Below are 23320 nucleotides of genomic sequence, written 5' to 3'. Positions count from 1 at the left end.
CATTTATATAATTTCTGTAACTGCCGAGGAAAGGTGTGAAATCCGCTTGTCTGTTTAATATGTATGAATGTGTATGTAAGCTTTTAAAAGTTATGCGATTCAATAAATATTTACGATTACCTTTGAAACTGTTTGTATTTGGAAATCTGCAACTGCTACTATCAAAAATATATGCTTCGGATTGATATTGTTATGTGTTTGTTAATCTTAAAACTTTGACGGCGACGCTATCATTTTCATTTGCAGAATAAACATCATTTGTAATTTATGTTTTTTTTTAATTTCTGGCAGGATCTCACAGTTAAACGAAAATAAGTGATTATTGACGGTTCAGATTTGTTTTTTTTTTGTTTCAACGCATTTCGTTTTTTTTTGTTATTGCATAAAATCGCTACTTTGTGACTAGATTCGATTTTTATTTTCCAAGTAACAACTAACCTTTCCCTTGCGCACACGGTTCTTAAAATAATTCAACGTTTTTACTCTCTAAAACCAAATCTTTGGCCTACGGTAGTAAGTGGTGTCGATTTCTTTTTTTTTTCTTTTTTTTTTAAATCTTTTTTATGTTGTGCATTTCAAGTATTGTTAAAGGTTCTTGGTAAATTTGCGCGTTTCACACAGTTGGTTGTGACGATTGTTTCTCTGTTTTGTATTATATTCTGGCTTAGTGGGTTAGTTAGTAGTTGTCTATTTCTAATCTAAATCGTGTAAAACCCTGGCATTTCAACCAAGCGAAGGAGAGAAAAAGCACTTATTTCCGGTTTTTGTTTGTTTGTCTTCTGATTCATTCGTTTCTGTTGAAGCATCAGAGCATTCTTTGGATTCAAAATTGCTGATTTAAATGTTATATTTATCGTTTCCTCAATTTGATGCTACACATTTCTATCACTAGAAGAAATGACTAGAAAATAAGTGCATTCTCACATGGTTAATTTTTTGCCTTTGTTTTCAAGCTGTCCAATTACTTAAACGCTAGAAGAGGAGAATTAATACTGATCACTTATTTTCCGCTTCGTCTGTTCTACTTGAATCGGAATTTATATGGGATGCAGCAACATATATAAGTAAAGAAAAAGCAATTAACTCAAATTACATAAATAAAGCATAAAGCAAACTTTTTTGTCTAATAGATAACTAAAGTCTCGACTAAAGTTATGTATGTAAGTATTCGTAAATTATGCAATGGACGAACAGGACAGTTTTTTTTTAAATATTTGATGTGACTTCTAGGGTTGCTTTCAAGTTTGACAAATTCTAATACAAAAATCAAGTGCAGCGCTATTTTCTTCGTAAGAGCATGTTTGGATTGCACGTAGTAAAACAACACAGTTGGTACGAGAAAACAGAAAGCGCACACCGTTGTTACATTCAATTAGCTCGATTCAAAGTAAATCTGGACGCACGGTTTAATACGCCACCGCGTCCCTGGTGGTTGGAACAAAAAACGTTTGACAGGCATTTGTTGATGTTTCATTGACGAAGAAATTGGTGGAAAGTTTTTCGAAATTACGGATCATGGAACTTGCGAAAAGAAAATTAATTGTGCACAAACATCTAGAGAACCCTTCGTGGTCTGCCTCAAAAATAGCAAAAGTGTTAAAATTCCCAAAGCCAACGGTGAGTTTTGTAATCAAACGTTACAAGTGGCACTAGGGACAAAGAGCTGAGGAGAAAGGTGTTGAGGTACGTGAAAAGCAGCCCAGGTGTCTCCATACGTGATTTGGCAAAGAAATACAATTCCAACTTTTCCACCGTGCGTAACATCCTTTCAAGAGAAGGATATAAGTCTTTTTGTGCCAGTAAACATCCGAATCGCTCCCTGAAACAAAATTTAGTGGCCAAAAAGCGAGCACGATTAATATACGAACGAGTTTTGACGAAATTTGATGGTTGTATTTTAATGGATGACGGAACATATGTCAAAATGGATTATAAACAAATCCCCGGACGATAATTTTACCTGGCAATTGGTCGTGGGGATGTCCCTTCCAGGTATAAATTTACACAAGCCCAACGTTATGTTTTGGCCGGATCTAGCCAGCTGCCACTACTCTAAGGAGGTACTAGAATGGTATGCTGCAAACAATGTTAATTTCGTCGCCAAAGAGATTAATCCTCTGAATTGCCCTTAGTTCAGACCGATCGAAAAATATTGGGCAATTGTCAAGCGAAAACTTCGAGGATGCGGTAATGAAGTTACAGTGACGCACAGCAAATGCGTTTAAAGTGGAATAAGTTCACCGGTACAGTGTCACCAGCGACTGTGCAGATCATGATGGCATCGATCACAAGTAAAGTGTGACAGTTCGTTTGAAACCGTGAAATGTAATAACTTGTTATATATCGTTTCAAAGCTGAATAAATACCCTTTTGTATGTTGTTTAATTCTTGAGTTATGATCACTTGAATGCGTCCAAATTTACTTTGAATCGGATTTTAAATGTAAAACAAATGCGTAGGTATTAGATTGCGATGATATGATATGTATCTGTGTAAATGCTAATTAGCTGGTAGGAATATTTACAAAAGCAAAATAGTTAGCAACTCTAGTTTGATTAAAAATTAGTCACCCACCGTACGCACTGCAGAGGCATAACCAAACCAACAAGTTTCACCTCCACAGTTGGTTGTCAAAGAGGATGATGGAATGAAAAGATCCCACAGACAGAACTGCCGCTTCCGGTCGACTTCTAACTGATGTTCCTGGACCTAAGGTGAGCTTCAAGGAACGTTGAGAAACATGAAGAGCGGGATTGATCAAACTTAACCATTGCCGAAGTACCCCGAAAAGCATCCTACTAGCATCCCGTATTCGATCGAAGCTAATTTATAACGAACAAAGTTATAATTTTAAATTTCTTTGTGCTGAATCTGTTTTGTTATCTTTGATGAATAAACAACTTGAACACCCCAGAAATTCACACCAAATACTTTATGCGCACAATATTCCATCCAGACAACAACGAAAAAGTACCAAAACGAGCACCTTTAGAATAACAACTAAAAAATAATGAGAACAATAATTTCCATACAGCAAAACAGAAAACACAATTTAGCACGCATCCTAGTAGAGCCAATTCGACCGCTGATCCCTCTCCCGCGAGGATTTAACCATATTTCCGACCGGTGGTTTCTTCTTCATCGGCGACAACCGCATGCTCTTGTCGCCTCGCAACTCCGACCGTCCCCCAGCGCCACCACCGCCACCAAAGGGTGTGGTTAACCCGGTCCGGCTACTTCGGGCTTCGTTGCTCTTGTAGTACGGATCCAGCCGAATAAGTTCCTTGTTGGCACCTCCGGGAGCCATACAGGGCAGTGCCTTGAGAAAGCCGTGCGCCCCCACCGGAATGGGCGGTGCCGGTGGAACGCTGGACGAACATCCACTGTACAGGAATGGCATCGATTGGGTTAGGTTCGTGTGCAGCGTTAGCACCGATTCCACATCCGCTTCACTGGCCTGCATCAGGAAATCGTCGAACAGTTTGATCGGAACCATACCGACCATATCGAAGGTATCGACGAAGGCCTCCGTTTCCTTATTGTACAGATGCAGATAGTCACCCAGTTGCTTGGCAACCATCGCACCCCGATCCTTGCCTAGGGCTTTGTTTCCAAAATTTCGGAAGAAGAAGGGAGTTTTCATGTGCGCTCCCACACGGTACAAAAACTTCATTACCAACTCCTCGTGGCTGTGCTTCGGTTCCGATGAAAGTCGTTTCAGAATGCACTCAAGATATAGGCCAAAGGCACGCCTCGCTTGCAGTATACTCAATTCGTGACCATTTTCGATAAGCTTCCTTATCTGCAACCTCAGCCGCTTGGCCTCGTCGACACATTTTGGGGCCGTGTGCTTCGGGCCGATCGTTATCGGAAGCGTACTCTCCAGTGCACGTTCGTACTTTTGGATACGGTGCACAATTCGGTTCTCCATATCACTGCCCTGAGGGAACATCTGTGAGTGCAGCATTTGATTGTAGTTGTGCGGAATGATCATCAGATACGTACCGCTACCAGAGGACGTGACGGCCGATGTTGGAATACCCGTGACGGGATCCATGAAGGCCGCGTAACGCGTCATACTATCGCTGGTGGGGAAAATTCGTACGAATCCTCCACGTCGTTCGTACTGTGACCGGGCACAGCGTATAATCTTCAGCTCTTCAGCCGTCAGAGCGCTTAGAGTCGTTTGAAGCTTCTTGCCAGTATCTCCCTGCTGGGAACCATCCTTTTTCCCACCCGACCCAGTGCTATGCACAAAATCTGCCGAGTTTACTCTACGGTAGGGCGTCGAAAGATTTCGAATCTTGTGCCCTTTGCTATCGTAGCACGCTTTCTGCAGAGGACTAATGGCCGGAATACCGACCATGGTAAGCAAATCGGTTAGCAAACAAGCTTTTACTTTCGTATCTAGGGGAGTATCACAGCCAAGCGAAGGCGAAAGATTAATTTCCAGCAGCCACGGTTTCAACGTATCATCTATCAAAATATCAAACCCATACAGTTCGAAGCAATTTCCGATGTGTGGAACGAACATCCGACACGCCGATACAATCGGCTGCGTGCAGGAGAAGATCGCCTTGATGAGCAGATCCTCGATGTTCAACATCAGCTGTTCGGTATTGCACCCTTGGCTACGCAAATGCCTCAGCAAGGCGCTCAATGTCCACTTGTGGCCCACATCTTCGTCCCCTGCATTGTTCGACTTGATGTAATCCGTGTGGTACTTGTTGATGCTATAGTTGCACAGATGCATGCAGGGATTCCAAAGATTTTCCGCCCCTCGATCGTACTTTACCGTGGCCAGTCGAACCAAACCTTCCTCGTAGAGATAGATGATCAGCGGGTCGAACGAAGTCACTGCCACGTACAGCCGAATGTCGCACTTGTGCCCGTCGATGCAGAGCGGATCGGTGATGTACTTGGCGACTACCACCTGCTCGTACGAAGCTATCTGATCCGGCTGAAACGATAGAACACAGCGTTGGTCGAGGATGATCTTGGGAACACATTGAAATAACTCACCGAATTAACTATGAAAATGCCACGACCCCGGCTGGAAGCAACCGGTTTCACGATCCACGGACCGCGACATTTGTTGTGGGCAGCGATGAGTTCCTTGTAGTCCTGGGGCAGCAGGAACGTTTGCGGGACAATGTCAAAGTGTTTGTAACCGCGCAGGTGTTGCATCCGTTCGATGTTCTTGTAGAGCCGATCCTTTCGGGTCAGTTCGTATGACCTGTGAACGGGGGGAGATTGATTAGTGGATGTTTAACTGAGTTTAAGGGGTTTGGTGAAGCATCCTTTTCTTACACTAGGGGTGGTTTAAGATTTTTGCTTTTATTGTCTTCTGTTGAAAATAGGTTGCCTTAATATTGTCTTCTGTTGAAAATAGTTGACCGAGAATACAAAACCATCCATGGACCTTACAGACTGCCATAACCATTACCATTAAAGTTCTCAAACCATAAGTAAAAAGGTTCTAATATAGTAACATAGAATTTTGAATGGTAATGGTTCTTAACAACCCATTATTTGTAAGGTTCACTTCAAAAAAAAACCTCCGTAATACATAAGGCTAAAACTTTAACACACAAAAGTTCATGTAAAGTTCGATAACCGTTTTAGTTAAAGTTTAGCAGGGACTATACATTTTTTTTACTATTTTTGGTAAGGTCAAGTTATGATTTGCATTTATGCGGGAAGGCTTTGCTGATACTTGAAACCTAAGTGAGCGGGGGGAGGGGGAACTCTGCTCCAGAACAATACACTGTCCTTCAGTTCTTCTGCTTTAAACGTGTCGAAATCAGTATTATTTATAATTCTTATGCTAATTCTGACTACACGGAAAACAAAACACAGTTATTGCACATTTTTCAAGATTATTAAAAATCTGTGATTCTCGGTAGGAAAAGTAAAAAATCGGTAGTTTTGAACCTTTCGTCTGTGAATCGGTACCCGAGCAAAGTTAGAGATCAAATTGAAATCAGAATTTGCTGTTATGATGTAACTTATTTTGAATACTCCATTTGATCTTATTTTGGTTGACTTAACGGTTAACACAGCAAAAATGAGAGCAAAATTTTACACTGTTGAATCAAACGGAAAACTAATTCTGCTATCAATGAATAATCAATTTGATTACTGATTTTGCATTCATAATGTTTGACTGAATACGGACCTGTTGTAAATGGTTAGCATCCATGCTTCTCACGCTGAAAGATTTGAGTTCAAATGTCAGCTCGGGCTACCCTAATAAAAATAACCATAAAAGAGAGCTTAACGACGTGTTCGGGGTATCATCCAACCCATTTGTGGAATAGTTTACCCATCCGGGATATAGTTCGTTTATGGTATTTGTTTATTAGAGTAGTCACGAATGACCTAAAATGTGTTAAACAAAACAAATAAACAATAATCGTTAGTTCAACGACAGATAAACTAAAATCAAATTTTAAACAAGAAATTAACAGCAGAACTTCAAGTTAAGTTGCTTTGATTTAAAAGTCTTGACTGCATAATGAAAGCACAGTATGATGTCAGACTTATGTTGCGACAATTGAAATCAAAATGAGTTTTCATTATGATAGGAACTGCAAACTTTAATATGGATTTGCTTTCATTTTGTTAACCGACTTTGCTCGGGTAGGCATCCCAAAAATCGGTAGGTCTAGCCACCCTGACTACACACCAAAAATCTGAATCGAGTTCCAGCAAAATTAATTGCTGAACTGCTTCCAGCAAAAACATTTCTTGCTGAACAACCAGTAATCCATAAAAAATACTGGATTTTACAGCAATCTGGTTGAAACGTCAAAGTCGACCGGAGTCCAATCATACTTCTCTGCAGTTTATTATTTTTCGAGTTAAGAAGTTTACAACTTTTGAATCATCCCATGAATTACATGAATGGTATTTTAATCATGGAGTAAGTATATTTAACTTTAAGTTGACTAAGTTTAAAAGGTTATTTTCTCTTTATTTATAGCCTTTTCATCTGAAGAAAAATATAGAATGGCCAATGGAATGTGCTCAAAATAAGCCCAGTTTTTTATCGTTTGTTCAAAAATTGTCTCTTCATATGAGAATAATAAAGTTTTGTACGATTATAATACAGTAACCAGTGTAATAAAGTAATTTTCAGTTAAAATTCTATCAAGAATGTTATAAACAATTTAAACAATTGAGAATTACTGTTCTTCCAGCAAAATCATTGACATTACGTTATGCTGGATAATCTGTATACATTGCTGGTTTTACAGCAAAGTGCTGTCAGTTTGACTTTGGGCCTAATTGCTGGTCGTCCAGCAAACAGTATTTTGCTGGATGGATTGCTGAACTTCCAGCTCGGCAAAATCCAGCAAAATATTGCTGAATTCCAACAATTAAAAATGGGTGTGTAATAGCATTTCGTTTTCGTGGTTGTCGAAAAAACTTTTTGTGCCTCTGCTTATCTATGGAATCTATAGTATCTATAATAGTACCTAAGCATAAAGAACCTAATACCACAGACAAACAGACATAACACTCGCAAGTTGTTCATCGAACAAGCATTTAACGGTCAATTTAAAAGTATCGTAGTTGGTAGTACCAAAGAGGTAACTCTAAGACCACTGGGTCCCGAAGAAAATCATTGTTATTTTTGGCTCACTCAGTACCAGAACAACGGTCCCAAGCAGTCCCAAGCTATTTCACTCACCCCTGCATGTTCTGCATGAATCCACACACCCCTGATGTTATCTGTCAAACTTTCATAGCGAATCAAAACAAACATAGTGTAGTAATAGAATTTCAACTAGAATAGGGTACGTTAATCGTTTGCTTGGGACCAATAGGCTACTAAAGTGGTGAGCCAATTTAAAATCGTTAGTTTCGTATTGATTGTTGGTAGTACCGCCACCTGTGGCGCGCATAGCCAATTCCCTTGCGTTTGACGTTTGCACACTACCGCCATCTGTTCAGCGTACTACCCACCACAAAGTATTCAACAGATGGCGGTAATGTTTTGGCAACGATGTTTTACAGTGATAAATATTCAATGTGTTATGTCTGTTTGTCTGTGCTAATACCCCGTACAGACTATGGCTTATATCATGTAATATAGGCTATCTTGCAATGAGCACTCATACATCTAGTTTTCACTGGAAATCCTATGTATGAGTGCTCATTGCAAGATAGCCTATATTACATGAAATCAGTTATAGTCTGAACGTACCGTCATAAATAAGACGTTGAAGTACAAGCTGGAGGAAGCAACGGAATATTGATTGAACCCAAAAGGGACAAATTGAAGGATTCGGTGAGTAGCAACAATATTGAAAAAAAAAAGCAAGAGACTAGAAACGGCCTAATCAGGGTGGCCAGCTATATAGAAAAGTTATATATGCCAGCTATATACACTGAACAAATGACAAACGTAAATTTTACCTGAAAATTCAGGTGACTTCTTAAAAACAAGAATCTACACTCAAAAAATTTCACATGTTTGATCGAAGTGTTTAAACACTTGATTTTTTAAATGTAGAATCACATTTACTTTAAGTGTATTTCACCTTGGTTCAATGTGTTATACACGTTAATTTATAGTGTTTCAAACTTTGAAATGTTGAAAATCTTTCACTATCTATTCAAGTGTATTGCACATTGAATCACGCTACTGTTCAAAACAGATGGATTTAAAGTGTTTTGCATTTCAATACGATGTGAATGGCTTGCTCAGAAAGGTAAACATCGAAAACAAGAGTTGTGACTTTATCCTATCAACCCACCTCATATATGAGAACAACCGTGGCACAGTGAGATCGAACCTCGGATCGAACGAAGACTCTGGTAGCAGCACAACCCAACAGTTCATGATCGAATCCCAAATCAGACCCATTTAAAAGATATGTGAAAGCTCTGGCCTCTGGCAGTTTTGTTTATATATTTGTCGATTCATTTTTAGAGTCGGTAAAGTAAAAGTCGATAAAGTAGAATAGTGAACTATGAAGTGCAAAGCTATTGATATCACCATATGAGGCACATAGAATCCAAGTGTGTCACAATTCAAATCCATAGTGTTCAGGCATGGTTCATAGCATAAGATTCACACATGAAATGGATGTGTTTCACAATAAGCGCAGAATTAAGTGTGAAACACATGATAATGACGTGTGGAATTTTTTGAGTGTAATAAAATTTTCATGCACCCAGTAAAATTCAACGACATAGTTATGCAATTTACTGGATTTACTAGTCGGGTCCATGTGTCATGCTGGTGAAGGTTATGTGAAATTCACGTAAATTTTCCGTGATCTCATGGTGTGAAAATATTCTGTGCGTAACCTCTCAAGTTCAAGATGGTGACAGAACAAAGTATTGGCATTCCCATTGTTAGAAGATTTGTGATTGCCTGACAGCCCAGTGTTTAACTTTCATTGGAATCCAGAAATAATCTTAAGTTTTATTCTCGGTATTATTATTCCAGAAATGAAAAAGCGAATGCAGGATCAGATTATTTGGGCTACTCATAATTTAAAATAACGAGATACAAGATTATTTCAGCAAACGGGGGATTTTTAAAAGCTTCCAGATCATCAGTTTATGGCTAAAAAAAATGGTGAGAATCAAATATATATATTGAAAAAAAAAACCAAAAAAAAAATAGAACGATGATAAATTTTCGGTTTTCATTCTCTTATACATAAATCAGTGATCTTAATGAAAATACCGAGCTCCCAAAAAATGTGAATCTTTCTAGAAGCAGTTCCACCCCAGGATGAGGAAAAAACAGGCAGTAGATCTAGTGAAATCATGAAATAGATGGTGCATCAATTAAAGACAAATTTTATTTTAATAAAATACTTTGAAAATAAATGCGTTCTCAAAATAATGGGCTTCATATACTTCAAGAAAAAAATAAATCGAAATTTACCACAAATTCACTTAAATGCTGTCCAGACTGGAGAGTTATAACATGTTATAACAGTTGTCAACTAATTGCAACACAGAAACCACCATCAAGATAGCGCTATAACATGTTATAACTCTGTAGTCTGAACGTACTATAAGACCAGAAGGTCCCGAAGAAACGAGCTCAACTTTTTGGCTCAGCTCTGGTACTATCTTCGGTCCCAAGCTAATCGATTCACCCCTCGAAACCTAGGAAAATCCACTAACCCCTCATGTTATCTGTCAAACTTTCATAGAGAATCAAAACAAACATTTTGACTAGAATGGGGTACGTAATCGATTTGCTTGGGACAAATAGGCTAGTCAAGTAGTGAGCCAATTTTAAATCGTTGGTTTCGTATTGATTGTTGTTATAACTCTGTAGTCTGAACGTAATATTATAAACAAAACTGTAAAACGCTGTGAAACTTACTTGAAAATTCACGTAACTTTTAAGTATTGCCAATTTGAATAAAGGGTGTCCATGATGAAATTGCCACACTATGAAATTGCTCTAACTTTTTAACCGTTGGGTAGAATTTAATGAAAATTTGGGTGGATTTAGTTCATAGTGCATTATTTACATCCTGCAAGTTTTAAAGTCCTGTGATCAAAACTCGAGGAAATGGAGTCGAAAGAACAGCTCGTGCGTGATAAAATCTTGCGCATTCATCACGAGAACAAGGATCTCTCGCATCGTTCCATCGCTAAAACGTTGGGAATCGCGAATTCCACGGTGTCGCGAGTGATTAAGCGGTTCGAGGAACGGTTGACCACCGATCGGAAGCCCAGAAGTGAAGGAAAAAGTATTCCGTACAACACCAAAAATCACAACCGCGTAGTTGGGGCCTTCAACCGAAATCCGAACGCCTCCGTTAGGGATGTGGCTAAGAAGCTGCACCTAAGCCGAAGTTTTGTCCAGAAGGCCAAAACTAAGGCTGGGCTTCGAACGTTCAAGGTACAAAAGGCCCCTAATCGCGACGAGAAGCAGAACAAGTCCGCCAAAACCCGTGCCAGGAAGTTGTACCTCAACATGCTGACGAAAGTTGAATGCTGCATCATGGACGACGAAACATATGTGAAGGCCGACTTCAAACAGATCCCCGGCAACCTGTTTTTCACGGCCAAGGATAAGTTCAGCGTTCCGGAGCATGTCCGCACTCAGAAGATGTCCAAATTTGCGAAGAAATTCCTGGTTAGGCATGCCATCTGCACGTGCGGGAAGCGGAGTGCACCTTTCGTGACCCAGGACACGATGAACGGACAGGTGTACATAAAAGAGTGCCTCCAGAAGCGGCTGCTTCCTCTCCTGAAGGCCCACAACGTCCCAACAATCTTCTGGCTGGATTTGGCCTCATGCCACTACTCCAAAGACGTGCTGAAGTGGTATGCGGACAATAAGGTCAATTTCGTGCCGAAAATGTTCAACCCTCCCAACACTCCGGAACTCCGCCCCATCGAGAAGTACTGGGCGATTATGAAGCAGCACCTTCTTAAACGACCTAAGGTAGTGAAAACAGTCGAGGAACTGAAGAAAGTATGGGTTTACATGCAAAAAACGGTTGATTCACAGGTTGTGCAGAATCTTATGGCCGGGGTTAAGGCCAAGGTGCGGGCATTTGCGTATGGACTGTACATAAAATACGAGTAAAATGGTAAAATGAAGTTTAATAGTTATTTCTCAATCCCTGAAAATTTGATGGCAATCGGATGAAAACTCGAATTTTGCGAATCAATTTTGTGTGTGGCAATTTCATCGTGGACACCCTTTATCATCTGTAGATCCGGTAAAATTTACGTGAAAATCACTTGGTTTTTATATGCATCACTTAAACGGGATTTCATTCCCAAAATACGTAATAAACACCTGAAAAGTACGATGGAAAATATCTACGTACCTTTTCAGATGAGCTGGATGAATTCAGCAAAAAAAAAAAATACCGATACAATTTACGAAATTTGGTGTGTGGTGTTTAGCTCATAGTCTACACAGAAACAAAATCCATTGAAAAAATACTATTGTGTGTGGCAGCATAATTGGCTCACTATTTGACTAGCCTATTGGTCCCAAGCAAATCGATTAACGTATCCCGTTCTAGTATAACTTTTTGGCTCAGCTCTGGTACTATCTTCGGTCCCAAGCTAATCAATGCACCCCTCGAAACATAGGAAAATTCATGAACCCCTCATTTTATCTGTCAAACTTTCATAGCGAAACAAAAATTGTGTAGTACTAGAATTTGGACTAGAATGGGGTGCGTTAATCGATTTGCTTGGGACCAATAGGCTAGTTAAGTAGTGAGCCAATTTAAAATCGTTAGTTTTCACCGGTTGCTAATACCGATACTAATACAACAATATTTCACGATCTGTTTCACCTCTCTCTGTACCTCATTGGGTGGAACTGAATAATAGACGAATTTGCTATTAGCAAAGATATCTAATTAACAAGATACTTCAATAAAAAATACTATAAACGAACGATAACCCTAATTAACTATTCCACATATGGTTTAGATGATACTCCGAACATGTCGTTAAGCAAAATAACCATACAAACTGTATTAGGGTATCGCACTAATCGATTCCCATCAACTTCACCACCAGGGCTCAATAACAGACAGGTGTCAGCATGATCGAAGCCAGCGCGGACGTTGATGATCAGCCGAGTGAAGAGGACGATATCATCTTCGATGTAATCATCATTATATTGCGATAGCAAGTTTCTCACAACAATCACATATCCAAGCTCGGATCACGATGGGCTTGTAACACAAACGAAGTGACAGACGACTAACTGGCGAAGAAATCAATTAAAATAATGTGGTTCGCTGTAATAGAATTTTCGTAGAAGCTTGTGCCATCAGCCACCAGATGGGCTAGTTTTTTGTTTTGATTTGAACAAAGTTGATTTTGTGTGCAATGATTTTTGACAGTGTGCAAAGAGTGTATCATATTGTCATTTTTTCATACATTTCAGTTTTGAGTCTGTCACTTCGTTTGTGCCTCTACTCTACTGTTATTATCAACAATCAATACGAAACTAACGATTTTAAATTGGCTCACTACTTAACTAGCCTATTGGTCCCAAGCAAATCGATTAACGTACCCCATTCTAGTCGAAATTCTACTACTACACAATGTTTGTTTTGATTCGCTATGAAAGTTTGACAGATAAAATGAGGGGTTAGTGGATTTTCCTATGTTTCGAGGGGTAAATCGATTAGCTTGGGACCGAAGAGAGTACCAGAGCTGAGCCAAAAAGTTGAGCACGTTTCTTCGGGACCTTCTAGTGTTAGAGTTACCTCTATGGTATTATTGTCCTAAATGAGATGCTAGTACCTCAAAGAACAGCCCAGGTTGCAACACAATGAGCTTGTGCTATTCATCACTACGCGACAGCACATTCGTTTGTATTCATCTCAATCATGCGCATCACTCTCAGATACCTCCAAACGGAAGACGAAAAAGTGGTATTAAAATTAAAGGAAATGTATGAAAATGTGTTGTTTTGTTGATAAAAAAGCAACTTTGTTCAAAAATTAGTGAACAGAAAATATGTAGTAGTAAGAAATATTAATATTTCTGTAAAAATTTCTAGTCGGAATCTCGCTCGGAATGCTTTGTTTGATCTGAAATTTTGATTTCACTTCCACAGAGCCATCTGTTGCAATATAACACTTTGGAGCATTTGTTTCCCTTTATGGTTCGCCTTGGGCGCTTTGCTTCATGTATTATTGAAATATAAAGCGACAAAAATATTGTCAGTGCTAGGTGCTAGTGCTCTTATGGGCTTAGTACTAAATTGGTCCGTCTCAAATCGCCGCCTTTGCGGTTTAGATTAAAATATATATTAAGTATAGAATGGTCGTATGATTTTCAAATTAGCGGAATTAGTCAATGAATGCCAACTAAAGATTTGCCTACAAACTGCGGGTGATATTTTTTTTGCTGAAGGGAGAAGCAAACAATAGCTAATGGAATCAGCTAGTTGGTTATCTTTATTGACAAGACCGCAGAACGTACAAAAATGAGTTAGATGAATCAGAATTCCACAGATGTGACAACCTATGCTGAGATTGAGCCAGGGATGCCAGATATAATTTGAATAAATCTTCAACGAGATCGAAGGAATGTCTTCACATGTCTTCAAAGCTTCTTACTTAATTTGAGAGTTAGGGGAAGTTTTCAATATCTGAGATTTATTAAATTGAGCATTTACAGACGTTCTAAGAAATCAAGGGCAATTTGTAGAAGTTAAGACGACATCATTTGATATTGGTGAAGTTCGTAAAAAATCAGGGAACATTGTAGATTTTCAAGAAACTTCGTAGATTTTCATGAAACTTCGAAAAAGGACTAAATAGGGAATTATGCAGAATATATAACAAAATCTAAAAGTGCAGGAAATTTGGCAGGAGATCAGCAAATTTTGCAGAAGTTCAGAAAATTTTGTAGAACTGCATTCAATGTTTTAGAAATGTTGCGACCTTTACAAAAGTTTGGATAATATCGTAGAAATTCGGGGAACTTCGATTAAGTCAGGTACTGTTCTTTAACTTCAGGGAGCTTCACTGAAATTCGGGGAAGAGCTTCAGAGAACTTCGTTGAAATTAACAAAAGTTTGCAGGAGCGAATTTTCTACAAGTTTGGGGAACTTTTTAGAAGTTGAGGGAACTTTCTTTAATTTCAGAGTACTTCAGATAAGTTCGGGCAACTTACTTTAACTTCATGCTACTTCGTTGAGGCTCAATGGACTTAGCGGGCGGTGTAGTTGTAAGCGTGACTGCCTCTCTCTCCAAAAGGTCTGGGTTCAATCCCAGTCGGCGCCGTCGAGATTTTCTGAGGCACAAAATTTCTGATCACGCCCATGGATGGACCGATAGGTAGGGGACTTGAAATAGGTCGGTGAATATCGTAGAAATTCAGGAAAATTCGCAGAAGTTCAGGAAATTTCACAAATTTTCAGGGAACTTCGCAGAAAATCTTAAAAATTCTTTAAAGTTCAGGGAAATTTTGAAAAAAATACAGTTCAAACTTTGCAGAAGGCTTTGTGCACAAATTACGTAACGCATGATGGGGGGGGGGGGGATGAGGGGGTTTATAATCAGGATGTATTGCGTAACGTAATTCGTGTACCGCGAGAAACTTCATATAAGTGCTGGGAACTTTGTTAACGTTTAAGGAGCTTCTTAGAAGTTCAGTAAACTTAGTTGATGCTCAGTAAATTTTGTAGAAATTTAGAAGCTCCCCTCAGGGGGTATCGTAGAACTTCAGCAGACTTCTTAGTACTTCAGAGATCTTCGTATCAGTTTAGAGAACTTCGTAGCAGTTTATCAGAAAATTAACTTCAAAAAAGGTCAGTGAGCTTCCTGGAAATTTTGGGAACTACATTTAATTTCAGGGAACTGTCCAAATGTTCTGAAATATTTGTAGAAAAGGTTCAGGATCTTCCCAGAAATTTGACAGATGATGATAATCATAGATGTTATGAGATCTCCACTGAAAAAAATCTGAATGTTAATTGTGATGTAAACATTCATTGACGTAAACTTGAATTCTTTCCACGCAAACAAGCAACTTGTAAGCAAAGTTGTTCACAAATGAAAATGAATGAACTTTTTGTGAAAGGTCTCAGAACTTTACACGATTTATAATGTAAACTTATATGATATGAGACGCTCCATTTATGTGCATCACATAGAACAGAAATTTACACTACCAACTATGTATGTTGGTAGGATTAAAACTTATGGAACTTGGAACTACAGTCAACTCTCCATAACTCGAAATTGAAGGGACCATCGAGTTATAGAACTATCAACTTATAGAATGAAAAATATTTTTTTGCTCGTCCATAATTTTAAGAATAATCCCGAATTATTCCATCTACTGTAATATCTGGGCCTTTTATGAATTCAAGAATCGATTTACGAAAGTTCTGATAGGTTTATTCCTAATATTAAATGATAGATTCTGGTTGGGTAGGTTTTGGTCATTTGCCCCAACATCATAAAAAAATCTAGACGTGTATTGAGTTCAATATAATCTTAAATAATTGAATCATTTAAAATTTATGAGATTTGATCTACCGCACAACGGGTGTTTCTAGGCTGTCTTTGTTTAAATCCAGAGTTGCTAGAATTTATTTTCAAAAATTGGTAACATCATTTTAAAAAATTAGTGTTTACGGTATTGCGATACATTTACTAAAATTCTTCAAGGAGCGGCTACAAAGCAAAAAAAATGTGATATCGATAAATGTAATTCAAGCTGATGTATGAAATAATGATGTAATAGCAAAAATCAGGTACAATATTAAATAAATGGATGTAATTTTGTACGCAAAATCGATGTACATCGTACAACGTTATATTACACAACCGATGGATTGACCTGGTTGCAGCAGTTTGGATGTAATATTCAACAACTTTTTTTTCTGTGTATATGGCGCCAAGGCTGGAAAGCACCTCAGAGCGTTAGCAAAGCAACTTTGTGCATGCATCTCACAACACTCGACAAAGAGTGTGCGGTTCTCCCATTTGCTTCGCACACTTTTTTCCAACTAATTTGTGAGAAAGCGATCCACACAATGAGCGGTATACTCCGTGCGGCGCAGGGAGCGAATATAATACAACAAGCGCTAATGTCTTCTTAGAATTCTTTGCAGACTTTGCTTACCACGACTGCATGCATAGGAGATGGAGAAGGGCATAACGAAGAAGAATTTTGTCTTTTTTCTGGGTTTCCCATTTGAAACCTTACACTGAGTGGCGCTCTTTGCGCCGGAGCCGTCGGAGCGATGGCTACACATTGAGCTTTCGTTATTTCTGGGTTCTTCTTCTCCGCTGCTTTACACTTGTGCAGGGTGAAAGACAAGCAAACTTTGTGATAGCTTGATTCTCACTTTGTTTATTTTAGGAAATCAGCCCTGTGTAGCGCAAATGAGGAGTAATTTTCGAGTTATGATTTGTTGAAACATTTAGAATACGCCATTTTGAAGTTTTTTTTTTTCGAGATTAAATTTTAGCTCAAATGTGAATGATTGACCATAACAAACAAAGTTTTATGCAAATCGGAGTCAGTCACATCACTTCGGATTTGTCATTTGGCGTGGACCTGCTCGATAGTGTCCGAAAAGATATAACCCCAAACACACCTACCTCGGAAAGTGGTTGACCCTCTGATACGGTGCCAAGTTCCTCAGGATATCCGGCTTCAGATGGATGCCCGTCCACAGCAGGTTGAAATCGTTGCTATCGGAACCACTCTCCCCCATCCCGTGGGCACTCAGTATCTTCCGCAGTAACCGCGTTTCCGTGTTGATAAACTTGTAGTAGATGTTAAGCTGTGCCGCGGGCATCTCCGTCTTCACCACACATTGGTTCTCTTTGTTTTCCTGGCTCTTTCGAGCCAGCTTCTTCTCTACCACTGCCAGCAACGGTTCCGACTTGGACGTAGGAAGATCCGGCTCGGCCTCATCGCAATCGCGACCGGTCACTGAAGCGTTGCTCAACGAGCTCGAAGAGGAGGACGACTCCAGCTGGCGTTTCTTTGGTTTATTCTCATTGCCAGCCGCGTTCGATGGACCAGCTTCGTCCTGCGAAGTGGTCGCCTCGTCGTTGTCGTCCTCTTCTTCACCTTCTGCTTCCCCTTCTGCCTCGTCATCGTCGTCTTCATCATCGTCGTCATCGTCCTCGTCGTCTTCTTCGTCCTCGTCGTCATCGTCGTCGTTACTATTGCTAGCGGTGCTACTAATACTATTTGATTTTCGTTGAACATTAAAGTTTTTAGGCAGTGTTGCGAGTACTTTCGAATGGTTGGCTAACTTATCACTAGAGGTTCCGGTAGGATCTTTGGTCGAGTGCACCGAAGAAGTCGAGGCAGCTGATATAGTAGTAGATTCGTCCGACGCAATGGATGCTGCCGTTGATGAACCGCTCTCCAAACCATCGGCGCTGGAGTTCACTGGGGACAGGGCACTCGTTCGGAACACCAGGACGGCGTCCTTGCCGCCGGGAGGACCACCCGCTACCCACGGGTTCGGTGTCACAGGGGTTGGTTTTTTGGCACTGGGGGAAATAACCGAGAAGCGATCATTGAAAGTGTACTGGACAAATTTTGACGGCAGACAGTGTATGTACTACTTACTTCAACGGATGATTTAGTCGAGGTTTGTCAGATATAGGCATAATAAAGAAGTCCAAGCTGGAGTATCCGTTTAGCTTCCGCCTGAAAGAGAGTAAAATTGAACTGGAATTAGAATCGTTGAAAGCTCCCCATCAAAAGCTAATGCAATAAAACTGAGCGACGGTACGCTTGTTGCTGAAGTCAACCGATGGTCTGTTACGGTAAAACTAGCAATCAAGTTGCGACTGGAACTCTCTGCCTTTTCCCTAGCCCTTTGTAGGCCCTCAAATGCAATTTCGCGTATGATTGAAAAGCACGTGTCGCAACAGTTCCAAGAGTGCAGAGGAATGAGGAGTGTGTGCACTTTTGAAACACGCGCAATCCAAAAAGAAAACAAATTGCAATAGAAAGGGGCCGCAGCAGTAAAAGCTCATTGTTGTAACGAAACATCAGGACTGACGTGTACAAGTCATAGCTGCACGCTCGAATTTATTATACGGAAAACTGCTAAAAGCATATGTGCATAACAGCGATCTGTCGTCTTCTAATTCGGTTTTACAACCAACTGACGCATACAAATTGCTTCGGTTATTAGGGTTCAGTGGATTTTTCCTGTTTTGATTACATCCGGTTGTATGGTATTATGTGCGGCTTTTGATATTTGCCTTACAACAGCGTTTCCAAGGAGTGGAGTGAGAACTTGTACACAAAGTGCCTAATAGGGTTACGGCACCCATTCTCATAAGAGCATATTGCCAACCGGTGGAAAATAACGATTTAAAATTGGCTCACTACTTGACTAGCCTATTAGGTTCTGCAGCGTGACGTCACGAATGAACTCAGTGTTAATCGGCTGAACCTTTTTGACAGTTCAGTGGTACTGTTTACAAGCACTTAGTCGTTTTTTCGAAAAAAAAATTTCTAAAATTTCCGAATTTTAACTTGAAAATTGTCGAGGAACATCGCATTGCAAGGATGTTGCTCGTGAACATTGCAGAAATGTACTTACATTTCACTGCAGTCTGAAAAATTATCGAGAAAATCCAACCAAGAAAAAATCGACTAAGTCCACGTAAACAGTACCACTAAACTGTCATCAGATTGAGGTTAACCCCGACGGTGCAAAACCTAATTGGTCCCAGTAGTACTACACTATTTTCGTTTTGATTCGCTATGAAAGTTTGACAGATCAAATTAGGGGTTCGCAGATTTTCCTATGTTTCGAGGGGTGCATCGATTAGCTTGGGATCGAAGATAGTACCAGAGCTGAGCCTGAATGTTGAGCACCTTTCTGCGGGACCTTCTGGTCTTAGAGTTACCTCTATGATATTTCACATGTAGAGTCCTGCATAACGGTCATCAGGTTCGTGGAAATTTCTCCCATTTATTATTATTTTAATATGTTCAGTATCAAGCGGCTTCCCAATCCGAGACCTCACAAGTCTTAGTCCCAGAATGTCAGCAAAAATGTAAGGAACAACATTTTGAAGATTTTTGCAGACGATTTTTTTTTTTTAAATTTATATTCTGCTTAGAAATTCACAAAGGCATGTCGACAACATGCCTGAATTACTTTAATAATTTCGTTGCAAGTCTTCACAGGTTTTCTTTGGAGTTTTCTCAATTTTTCCCTTTGAATCATTCCACAGTTTTCTCAGATTTCTGATAAAAATTTCTCAAGAATAATCTTGGGACTGTCACTAGTCGGAGGCGAACCAGCCTCAGGCTGAAAGCTTCTATAATAAAGAAAACTAACTAACTGTCACTAGTGTTCAAAGTATCTTTATGACGCTCTAGAAATTCTCTCACGTTGGAATAAACTTTTCAATCCTCTTCGAATTGCAAATCTTTCTCGCAAGAACTTGCATAATTATTTATAATTCCTTTCCTTTCATAATTTTCTAAGAATAAACATGTTTCCTCGGATGAACTGTCTTAGAATTCTGCTCGTAATAACCTTGAAGTTCTTTTCATACATCTGGAATTAGGGTGTAACAGCTTTTGTGAACAATGACTTCTCTTAAAGATTTCTAGGAATTCAAGGCACGCCTACGCAATCCAATACAATTATCGGGTAGGGGAAGTCTTCCTCTGCTCGATGATGATGTTGATTTGCGTGGGCGAGCCTTGAATTTGTAGAAATCATCGAGAGAAGTCATTGTTTACAAAAGCTGTTACGCCCTAATTCCAGCTCTATCTAGACATGTTCTAAGAACTCTCTTCAATATTCTTCAAGCATTCATCAAAAATTCTGCTTGAAATTAAAAGTACCGATATAAATTCCTATGTACGCCCCACCCATTCATTGACATTCTCTCAAAAAATGATTTAGAATTATGTTAAACATTTCCTAGGTACTTCTCTTCAAGATTTCCTTGCAATACTCCAAGAAGTTGTTTGATATTATCCTTAGAATTCCCTTGGTATCATCATCGTAATTCCTTTGCAGTTGCTCTCAGAATTCTAGCTCATCTTAGGATTCCTTTAGAGCTATCCTCTATGTGAATTGTTATCAGAATTCACTAGGAGTTCTTGTCAGGATGCCATCCCAAGTAACATTGCAAGCTTTATAGAGGTTTTTTAGCATTCTACAAGTCTAAATCATGGTTTACAGAACCCTCATAAAACTAAAATTGTTGCTTGGGTTTTGAGATATTGTCAAAATTCCCAAGGAATATTCACCAAATTTTGTTCAGAATCCCCTTTGAATAATTTATGGAATTCACTATTATTTTATTCTGAATGTGGAAAATTTCTTCAATTTCCTATTTAGAATTCTCCTCACAATCCTCATGGAATTCTCCTTAGAAGTTCTATTACTACACCCAACCGGGGGATGTTAGATTCGCTTACAATTTTGTGGGATTCATCATCAGAGGATGTCAGTGGAGACCAGTGTTGGCAAAATCAGAAATCAATTGATATTTTTCCGCTCTTATGCGGTCGCAATATCACGCGTGATATTGGAACAAAATATCATGCTTGATATTGATTTTACAAGCTCCTTTGATATTGCGAGACTATTCGCAACGTGCAAAAATCAAGCTGAGAGTTGACTCGACACAAAAATGATTCCATTGCACATCGTTTTCTTAGAAAGAGAAAGCATAGTTTCCTATCTCTTTTTAATCTTCACCGATGGCAGACGCAAAGGGACTGCTGCAAGCCATTATGGAAGTTTCGGTTGCATTCGGGTGTAAAGCAAAAATAGTTAAATTCAATCTCATCACAGTTTGGTGAGATTTGCAGTTGGTGAGTTTTGTTAGTTTGATATTCCGAGCTGCGATATCATAGCTTGCAAAATCAATCGCAGTTGTTTGCTTGTTGATTTTTGTCTACGAAAATCAAGCGTGATCTTGGGCGTTGGTGAGATTTGATTTTTAATATTTTCCCAACACTGGTGGAGACCGCATGAACCGGGGATGCGATATGCGGGGAGCTGCAGTCCAATGCAAGAAAATGGAGAAAGAAAAGGTGGAGTGTCTTAGTGAGTGAAATTAATCATGTCGAAAAAAAAGCACCGACTGGGCGACTCGAACCACGAAGGTTGCGATTATCAGACCTGTGCTTCCTCCACTGCTCTCTCCATGCTTCGGGATATGGATGCATATGGAGCAAACAAGAGGGCTCATTTCCTCGCATACTCGACTTCGTTTGTTTTTTTCTGCTGGAGAGAATAGAGGCAAGTATGTGCGTCATTCTACCATGTTATACATAACAATCAAGGCAAATGCTTGCTTGCGTAGGTGAAAGCATATACAGAACACGGAATAAAAAAAGACTAAAAATCATTGCATCGTCTGCAAGGTCAACTTCTAACATGCGTTGCTATGTTCATGAACAGAAGATGATAGCACAGACAAACAGACGTAACTCTTCATTGTGTATCTTCGTTCACGCATTTAACGGTTGATTTGAATATTATCAGTTCCGCGAACTACTCGCCGCAGCGCTGGCATCGGATCACTTTGACGTTTCTATACGTTCTATAGAACTTTTATGCAATATTGTTTGCGAGTTAGCGAGCAAGCTTGTTTTCCGCGAGAAGCCTGAAAGATGTCGCTACTGAGGTCCTATGTTTTGAGATACTATGTTTTCATGAAAAACTTTTTCAAAGAGTTACGTCTGTTTGTCTGTGATGATAGTAAATGGAACTAACATTCATTGTAATAAATTTGTGGTTTGCGTGTATTATTCCTTAATAACTCTCCTCAGCATGCTTGGCATGCACAGTTGTACACACCAACTGCTCATTTGTAAATAACTTTTCACTCAGTTGTTGAAATTTGTTTTTTTTAAAGTAATTGATAGATTAGGATCATAGTTTACTGTAGATATGCAAAAAAGTAGGTAAATCTTAACATTTGAATCAACACCTATGCATTTTTACACTTAAAGTTCAAGATGTGCAGCGACCATTTCTCACTTCATTTTTGCAACGCAAAAACAAAAACAGTTTATTACTAGAATTAAAATCTACTTTTTTTACGTATCAAGCTTAAACTCTATTCTATCAACTGCTTCAAACAGAACTATGTTCGCGTTGATATTCCTTTGGAAATATCTCTAGATTGAGATTCTCTTGAAACTCTTTTGACGTAGGATTACGTCTTTCGGCAACATATTGGGGGTGCAATTAAAAAAAAAAAAACAAAATCGATCGCGTTACGAAAAGTGGTCAGGATTTAACCACTTATAACTCTGTCAATAGTGGATGGATACTAATTCTAAACAAGGCAATCGATTGGAATTTTTTTTTTGTTCATTAATTTATTTGATAAGGCTCAACCGAATTAACTTTACAGAGCCGAGGATTCTTGGTCACTATATAATACATCTTAAAACTATAGTCAAAAGGTACAACACAATAAACACTTTATCTTCCGCTATCCAAAAAGCCTCCTCCATCAGAACTGGAGCCGCTTCCAGTAGTTTCATTGTATGGCAAATTGTTGTACGCCAACGAGGGTCAGAGCGCGTCCATTGCAGCAATGGACGCAAAACGTGGTTAGCACTCACACACTCATCACGAAACGGTTGCTTTCCAAAGTCGACGACGCATCGACCGAAAGAACTGCTGATGAAGAACAATGAGGAGGACCACACAATGGTTGCTGCCGAGAAAACAGACAATCGCGTGGCACACATCGAGAGTGGTCTGCTTTTGTCGACAGCCGAGTGAACACTGAATCGATTGGAATGTCATCTACGAATCTGCTAAAATGAACACTTTATCAATTTTTTAAAAGGTCACTATAGAAAA

At 39.3% G+C, this 23320-nt stretch overlaps 1 protein-coding gene across 2 annotated transcripts in view; it reads right to left on the bottom strand.

Annotated features, from left to right (window-relative positions):
- Positions 1 to 1676: 1676 nt before the first annotated feature.
- TTLL5 (Tubulin tyrosine ligase-like 5) overlaps positions 1677 to 23320 on the bottom strand; it is a 129169-nt gene continuing 107525 nt past the window's right edge. Inside the window, exons 2-5 of one of the 2 annotated variants that reach the window (XM_065222471.1) lie at positions 18079 to 18159; positions 17091 to 17999; positions 5023 to 5236; positions 1677 to 4960 (exon numbers count right to left, since the gene is read on the bottom strand). In XM_065222471.1, the coding sequence (XP_065078543.1) occupies positions 3065 to 4960; positions 5023 to 5236; positions 17091 to 17999; positions 18079 to 18159 (3100 nt within the window). In that variant the 3' untranslated portion in view covers positions 1677 to 3064. The remainder of the gene's footprint in view (positions 4961 to 5022; positions 5237 to 17090; positions 18000 to 18078; positions 18160 to 23320) is intronic. The other variant, XM_065222472.1, reaches the window with a different exon arrangement.

This window comes from Ochlerotatus camptorhynchus, unplaced genomic scaffold (genome assembly GCF_037179485.1).
Source record: "Ochlerotatus camptorhynchus isolate MF236.1 unplaced genomic scaffold, CSIRO-AGI_Acam_v1.1 ptg000170l, whole genome shotgun sequence".
Taxonomy (NCBI): Eukaryota; Metazoa; Arthropoda; class Insecta; order Diptera; family Culicidae; genus Ochlerotatus; species Ochlerotatus camptorhynchus.
The sequence above is the reverse complement of the archived record's forward strand: the minus strand, read 5'-3'. Positions and strand labels throughout refer to the sequence as shown.